Here is an 8,330-nt window from a genome sequence, read left to right on the forward strand (position 1 = left end):
AATGCACCCAAAATATTCAAGGTTACACTGTCAACAAAAATCCATATGATATATATCTTTGCCGTATAAAGCATTCTGGATATAGTTTGAGGCAACAGATCTGAGAAAAACCCATCTCCCTCCCCCTTCTTTCTTACCCTGATCTTGATCCCTTTGGATCTAGATTGTTGGCTTGACAGTTGGGGGCGGCCTCTAGTGTTCTGGCTTCTCTTTTTCTCAGTTCCTCTTTCTTTCATCATTTTCTCTTGCTTCTCTCTCTCCCCTGTGGTGAACTACACCCATTTTGTGGTGATTTTCAGGTTTATGTCCAGCTCTTGAGGACTTTGTTCCTCCTTTTTCTGGCTTATGTCCAGCACTAGAGGACTTTGTTCCTCCCTTCTTTGCCGATCAACCCAAAAAATTTTCAGATCCAAAAACCTCCATGATTCCCCTCACCCATCACCTCACACCAACTCCCCTGCTGCTACCAATGACCTTCTCCATGAAGGATTTCGTGGCTACTGCTCCAAAGTGATAATCACTTACCGATTGGATTATGGGTGCTCACGCATGGGTGTTCCACCCCCCATTATCCGCTGGTTTTCTTCTCGGTGGCTTTCTCCCCCTCCCGGTTTGAGTCTCTCTGGTGGAGATGCGCGAGTCAGTGTGTGGTATTGGTTCCTTTCTCTCATCCCCCTTTATGTTGGTTTTGACTGGATTTGCTTTTTGGGTATGTTCTGGCAACGGCTATTCGGTACTCATCACTTCGATTCAGCACTTCTCGCATCCTCTTGGCTTCTTGTGGCGACTGCAATGGCTGCTGTGCGGAAGCGTTTAGGCGGCGGCGGCTGTGTTTGTGTTTGGAGTTGATGTATTTTAATTTTTTAGGGTTACACTCTGTTGCCTGTCCATGTGGATTATGGTTGAGTTTGTAATTTTCCTTATTTGGTTTATTTGTACTTGGGCTTTGTTTTGGGCTCATTCCATTGAGCTTACTCAATGGTATTTATTAATGAAGTTTCATTAATTTCCAAAAAAAAAAACAATCATAAAACAATGTCTTCAATGCACAGAAGCACATACAGTTTTAATGCTTCATACTTGATAGTTTTGGCTCCTCAATTAGAAATAAACTCACAGAAAAGACATTGAGGAAAACAAGATGAAAGGATTGAAACTCGATTAAATAAGCTCAAATAGCAACCAGCATTGGAATGCAAATAGCAATCTCTCTTCATTTTTGCTTCTTAGTTTTTTCAGGCCTCGAGTCTTTATGCCAATGATTCACCATACTCATTAAGCTAGAGAAAGTAAATTTTCATCATATACAGTGGCGAATCTATATCGGCCGTTGCAGACCAGATTCTCTTCCTTACAGCATTCAATCCAGACCAATTTCTTCTTGTCAAGCAGTTTGATCACAACCCTAGCTACCACCTTATGTAATGAAAATTATGTCCCAATTATTGGTTTTCTCCATCAGTCAAGTTTGTCATCAGTGGCCAATAGACAACCAAAACCATCATGTACAGAGCCAAGGTCTTGGTTTTCTTCATCAATCGAGTTTGTCATACCAAACCCAAAACTTGAACTTGGTATTTTGCGAAAAAATCCAGTCGATGAGTTCCAGATAGACAAATTTTCATAATAAATGTAATAGGATTCCCCCAGAAGTACCAGAGGTCCATTGCAAGACTCAATTACTGGTATTCACCTCCGATGGGAAGCTGAGATCATTGACCGAAAAAATATCTTATAATGATTGAAATCCAGAGGGTAAAGGACTATCATAGTCCCATGGTCTCAACTGAACCTTGGACCTGGTATCCGCAATACTAACAGAATTCCATGATAACCCAAGTCAGGAATCTTCAAAATCAAAGCAATGAGACAGAACATCCTTAAGAAATGGTTGAACGCAAATAGCAGTCCCTCTTCATTTCTGCTTGCACTATACCCAAAGAACAAGGATCCATACACAAAGGTATCCACAAACATAATGCTCGATACAGAACACACATTTCATAGAAGGATAAAACATCAAAGGTGGTGAATCCAAATTACAATAATTAAACCAATTTCTCAGGTGGTATGAGCAAAAAATGCACCCAAAATATTCAAGGTTACACACTTACACTGTCCACAAAAATCCATATGCTATATATCTTTGCCGTTTAAAGTGTTCTGGATATAATTGGAGGCAATAAGCTAGAATGTCTAACAATCATAAAACAATGTCGTCAATGCAGAAGCACATACAGTTTTAATGCTTCATACTCGATAGTTTTGGCTCCTCAGTTACAAATGAACTCACAGAAAAGACATTGAGGAAAACAAGATGAAAGGATTGATACTCGTTAAATAAGCTCAAATAGCAACCAGCATTGGAATGCATATAGCAATCTCTCTTCATTTATGCTTCTTAGTTTTTCAGGCCTTCAGTCTTTATGCCAATGATGCACCATACTCACTCAGCTAGAGAAAGTAAAGTTTCATCATATACAGTGGCGTGTCTATATCGGTCGCTGCAGACACACCAATTCCTTCTTGTCAAATAGTTCAATCACAACCATACCACCTTATGTAATGAAAACTATATCCCAATTATTGGTTTTCTCCATCAGTCGAGTTTGTCATCTGTGGCCAACACATAACCAAAACCATCAATGACAGAGCCAAGTTCTTAGTTTTCTCCATCAGTCAAGTTTGTCATCCAAAACCCAAAACTTGGACTCTATGCTTTGCAAAAAAATCCAGTCGATTGGTTCCAGATAGACAAGTTTTCATAATAATTGTAATAGGATTCCCCCAGAAGTACCAGACCATTGCACAAACCAATTACTTGTATTCTCCTCCGATGGGAAGCTGAGATCATTGACCGAAAAATTATCTTCTAATGATTGAAATCTAGAGGGAAAAGGACTATCATCGTCCCATGGTCTGAGCTGAACCTTGGACTTGGTATCCACAATACTCACAGAATTCCATGACAACCAACCTCAGGAATCTTCATAATCAAAGCAATGATCAAGTAACATGTTTACATGCTCTAGATAATATAACACGACAGAATATTCTTTAGATTAAGCACTCATCAGGATTCCTGAACTATGCAATAGGTAAGAGTAATCAATATCTTTCCTCATGAAGATTAACAATCTATCAGGGGTTAGCAGAAATGCTCAAGTTGGAATACAGGTCTTTATTGAATAAAGAACTTTGTGGATGTTCCTTTTTTTTTTAACTTATGTTAAACATCAGAGTTGCTGACACATAACTACAATCAAACAAGAATTACACTTTAATTTGAAGAAACTACTGCCTTAAAGGCATAAGAAATTAGAGATAAATTCACAAGAAAATAGGAATACTCACACCGTCAGATTGCCTATAGTTAAACATATGTCTTCTTCACATCTGCAATGTAACTAGACAAGCCAAGGTAAAATTCATCGTGCCTATAAATTAACCAAATCAGGTAAGAAAGAAGATACAGAGAAATAGAAAATTACAGAGCATGAGTAACACATTCTATGAGAAAGATGGCATGAGTTTGCGAAGTATTTAAGCCATACTGGGGAAGCGGAAGCACAGACACACAAGACACATCCATACAAACATAGATTATACAGATACAAATATTGAAATCTAAATAGCCCTAGAGTATTGCACCATATAATTGGCAGCTTGCACTATTCATTTCACGCAAATTTATAGTACTGTTTCAAGTGATGAAACTTTGATAGTTGGAATTTATATACATGAGGAGATGACAAAATTAAAATGCTAAAATTGGATACAAACAGGAAATAACATTGTGTTTTTAAACCATGCACTAACAATTAACATTCATAATTCTTAACACAATTATAATAAAATACATGATACCTCCAAGGATGCTAAAGGAGCAGCAGCTTCAAGTTTTCTTGTTGTACTGGGAAAATTCTGTTTCAAATATTCAGATTAACTTTACAACTTATTTTTCAACAATGGCAAAAAGGCAGGATCTACACTATCCTTAGACAACGAATCAATTATCAATTCCATTGTTGATGCATCTGCAGAGTGACCTCTCTCGACCATTTCTTGAATAAGTCCCATAGCCCTTGATGCCTCATTATTATTGATAAACCCCTGGATAATTGTGTTATAGGTCCAGCCATTAGGAGAACAGCCTTTCTCTTCCATTCCTCTAAGCAAATCTTCTGCTTCACTTAATAAGCCTCCTTTACAAAGTCCCTGAATCATTATAGTGTATGTTCTCACATCAGGCTGTACTCCTTTTGATGACAAACCAGAGAAAACATCTATTGCAGAATCCATTTTCCCAGCTCTGCACAAACCTTCAATGATAATAGTGTAAATTACAATATCTAGTCCGAATTTCTTGCCTTCCATCTCTCTAAGCAATTCCAGTGCTGTACAAAATTGTTGGTTGTTACATAGGCCATCAAGTATAACAGCATAAGTTTGAACATCTGGAAGTTGGCCACAACCTTGCATCTCAGAGAACAACTTTTTGGGCATCTTGTATCCTCCCCACTTTGCAAAAACCGTCAATAAGAGTACTATAGGTAATGGTGTCTGGAACAAGCTCCATACAAGTCATTTTCTGAAAAACCTTATTGGCCTCATCAATCCTTTTTTGCTTACAATATCCGTTTATCAATATGCTACAACTATGAACATCAACGATGGAGCCCTAGGAAACCATCAGATCAAAGACTTGTTTTGCCTCGTCCATTTCTCCTCGCAAACAGTAACCGGCCATAAGCGAACTGTATGTAACCACAGTAGGTTCAATGTCTTTGAATCATCATTAGAACCACACTTTTGGCTTCCACAACCATCCCTTCCTTACAGAACGTATCAACCAAGACATTGAAGGTGACGACATTTGGAAAGATACCTTTACTCACCATTTCATTCAACAGCTTTGTAGCTTCTTTCCAGTGGCCTATATTGCAGACTCCGTGAATCAAAGAGTTGTAAGTTACAACGGTTGGAGCAATACCCCTAGTGATCATTTCTGAGAAGAGCTTCATTGCATCTACAACTAGTGTATCCTTGCAAAGACTGTCAATGATGGTACTATAGGAAACTATGTCCGGCTCGCAGCCTCTTTCTTCCATCTTCCTAAGTAATCTGTTGTTTCCTCTCATGCAAAAGCCCTTTGTTAGAGTGTTGAAAGTAACCACATTGGGCTTAGAATGACCTCCCTGCAGCATTTTGGTGAAAATTCGTGCAGCCTCAGGCACTTGATTGTCGAGAACAAAGCCGTGGATGAGAGTGTTGAAGGTGAAGACGTCTGGTCGAAGACCCAATTTGAAGAATTGTGCCAAGACAGATCAGCTGAACCCCATTTGATTCAAACGGCAAAAGCAATTAATGATCATGGTTAGAGTATAGTGATCAGGAACAATTCCACAGAGAAGCATTTGTCTATTCAAAGAGATTACTGCTGAATAGTGTTTCGATTTGACAAGTTGACCCAATATCTAAGTGAAACGGACAACGGAAGGCAGAGGACGCGAGTGAATCATTTCATCGAACATGTTCAAGGCATCCTCAACTTTGGGGTTTGAGGGTGAGTTTCAGCATCTCGCAGTTTCGAATGGGTATGTGTTTCCTTTGAGAAAGCTCGAGTCTTTGAATCTGTATCCTCAATTCCAGAATAAAAGGTGGTTGCTTTAGTAGTTTGCTACTCGCTTCTTTGATACTTGTGTGCTAGGTGTAAATCAATTCTTACCCCAAAGTTACACATTCCTAACGGCCAATCAGCCTTCTACCATCCACTCAATTTTCGAGGTTTTACTCTTTCTTTTTTTCTCATGTAAAATGAGAGAATTTTCAGTACACGTAAATACACGAACCGCTGAGATTAGACGGTTTTGAGTGATAAATAACGGGCTCAAATATGGACGGCTGAGATTGCATAATTAGTATATGTGGACTTGCACCACCATGTATATAAAATTTCCGATGTAAAATGGCCAATGGAGCTAAACAAACCAGCAAAGACGTAGCCAATGTACTACTAAAAAAAGGGTCCTAGCCCCAGCTATCCCATCATTATCATCAACAATGGTTCGAGTGACTTGAGCATAAGACTTCCACATAAGGTCCTAGTACTAGCTAACTATAAATTCAGCTACCCTACATCTTTGGCATTGTTGGATAATAAAATCGAAAATGTGCAAACATATGATTTCTTGCTTTGAGATACCGTCAACTTGGGCAGTTTGTTGAAATGAAACCAAGGCATCTTTAAATTTAACTTTTCCCAAAAAACTGAAACAAAGTTTGGTGAAGGCCAACTGCCACTACAGGAAGTTACTGACTCTGAGTTCACCACTGGTTATATCAATGAATCAAGATAGCATAACACAACATGCTGTAACAAGGCCACCTTATTATTCATCAAATTTTGCTAGGAAAAGAAGAAGAGAAACTTGGGTGTCCAAATTTATCTGGTGGCACTAATATTTACTGAACTTTTATGAGTAGTTCATGAATCAACCAGCAAGAATGAATGATTATTTTTGTTGAGAAGTTCAGACTGTTTAGTTCCAAAAGGTTCAAAGAGGTTTAGGGTAGAGAGACCTGAAATCACATATATTATAAGCAAGAAGAATCATATGGCTACAAAAGCAGCCATAGACAATCACTAACAGTAATAATAATGCTTCATACTTTATAATTTCGGCAACTCAATTTCAAGTAAACACACAGAAAAACAATTCAACAACAAAGATGGCGAATCCAAATTACATAGTTAAAGCATAAAAACCCAACATCAGTAAGTGCACATAAAAGCAATCATCAGTAAGTGCACATAAAAGCAATCCCTCTCCATGCACTTGTGTTCTGCTCCTCAGTTTTTCAGGCCTCGAGTCCTCAGGCCACATGCTTCATAATCATTCAGGTAGTGAAACTAAAGTTTCATCATATACAATCGCGTCAAATATCACCCCAGGAAACTCCTGAAACTCCTCAATTCTATATTGGGCACTGCAGAGAGGATTCTCTTCTTGACGGCATTCAATCCAGACCAACTCCTTCTTGTCAAGCCGTTTGATCATAACTGTACCGCCTTCTGTAACGAAACTAGGTTCCCACCTGCATGAAGTGAACCCATCTGGTAAATCATCTCGACTAAATTGACTGAGTTTAACCCAAGATTCAGGCACACCATACTCTCTCATCACCCAAATTTCACTACGGTCTAAAATATCCCGAGACCATATGCCAAGGCATCCTCCTAAAAGAACCTGACCTTTTAGAAATCTCACATCCATGCCATCTTCACTTTGGTCGAAAACTGGAAATGGCACTTGCCGGAACTTCTCCTCTGCTAAATCAAAAGCAACCATAGTTGGGTCTATTTTCCCATCTCTTGTATAGTTGACCCAATGAATCGCTCCATTTGAAAGAGTCCCCCGTCCGTCATTCCAGCCGGCCAATGACAAGGGAGATATAACAACTTTCCAAACGTTGGCTCTGAGTGAGAAGACATGAACATCATCAAAATCACCGAGGGCAGTTTTTACGAAAACAAGCTTGTAGTCGTCAGTGGCTGACACTTGACCAAAACCATAATATAAATATAAAAAGCTTGGGTCCTTTTTCTTCTCTGTTGATTTTGTCATCTCACACCCAAAACTTGGACTCGGTATTTTGCGAAAAAATCCAGTTGATGGATTCCAGACAGACAAGTTCTTAAAAGAACTTTTATTATAGGATTCACCTAGAAGTACAAGGCCATTGCACGAGGCCATTACTCGCTGGCTCTTCTCCTCCGATGGGAAGGTGAGATTATTGACTGAAGAATAACCTTCTAAGGATTGAAATCGAGAGGGTAACCAAGGCATGTCATCTTCAAAAGGATAGGGAATTTGACCCGGAATGGTTTTAATTGTAGGGTAGATGGAGATGAGGACTTTTCGACAGAGAGTTCCCTGCTGTGATGCTACTTGAAGGTGAGACTTGCCAAACTGAGGATCAGAAATGATAATAGAACGCCACCGTTTCGACACACAAGTGAACCGGATCAAGGACTTGACTGGCAACCGGCAAAGAATCTTCACTATAACATCTTCATGGAGATCAAAGCTCTCCTCTTGTATCTTTGACATTGACATGATTCCCGGTCGACGCAATTAAAGAGAGAAGAAAAAAACTGCTGCAACCAATGCGACCAAGAAAGTATTAAGACTTCCGCAAAAGCTATAAACTGCCAGAGATCACAACAAGAATCCAATCAAATGTGTTGAGAATATGAGCTAAAGTTTTATAGAATTTTGAGACTTTTGACTCACATGACTTGGACCGAACACGAAAATAAATTGAAC

General features: G+C 39.1%; 1 protein-coding gene and 1 pseudogene across 1 annotated transcript; both read right to left on the reverse strand.

Moving 5' to 3' along the window:
* Positions 1 to 3,948: 3,948 nt before the first annotated feature.
* On the reverse strand, positions 3,949 to 5,207 carry LOC112164234 (annotated as a pseudogene).
* A 1,689-nt stretch (positions 5,208 to 6,896) lies between these two features.
* LOC112168111 (F-box/kelch-repeat protein At3g06240) lies at positions 6,897 to 8,120 on the reverse strand. The gene has a single exon (XM_024305233.2). The coding sequence runs from the start codon at positions 8,118 to 8,120 to the stop codon at positions 6,897 to 6,899; it is 1,224 nt and encodes a 407-aa protein (XP_024161001.1).
* Positions 8,121 to 8,330: the final 210 nt, after the last annotated feature.

Source organism: Rosa chinensis, chromosome 5, assembly GCF_002994745.2.
Source record: "Rosa chinensis cultivar Old Blush chromosome 5, RchiOBHm-V2, whole genome shotgun sequence".
Classification (NCBI taxonomy): Eukaryota; Viridiplantae; Streptophyta; class Magnoliopsida; order Rosales; family Rosaceae; genus Rosa; species Rosa chinensis.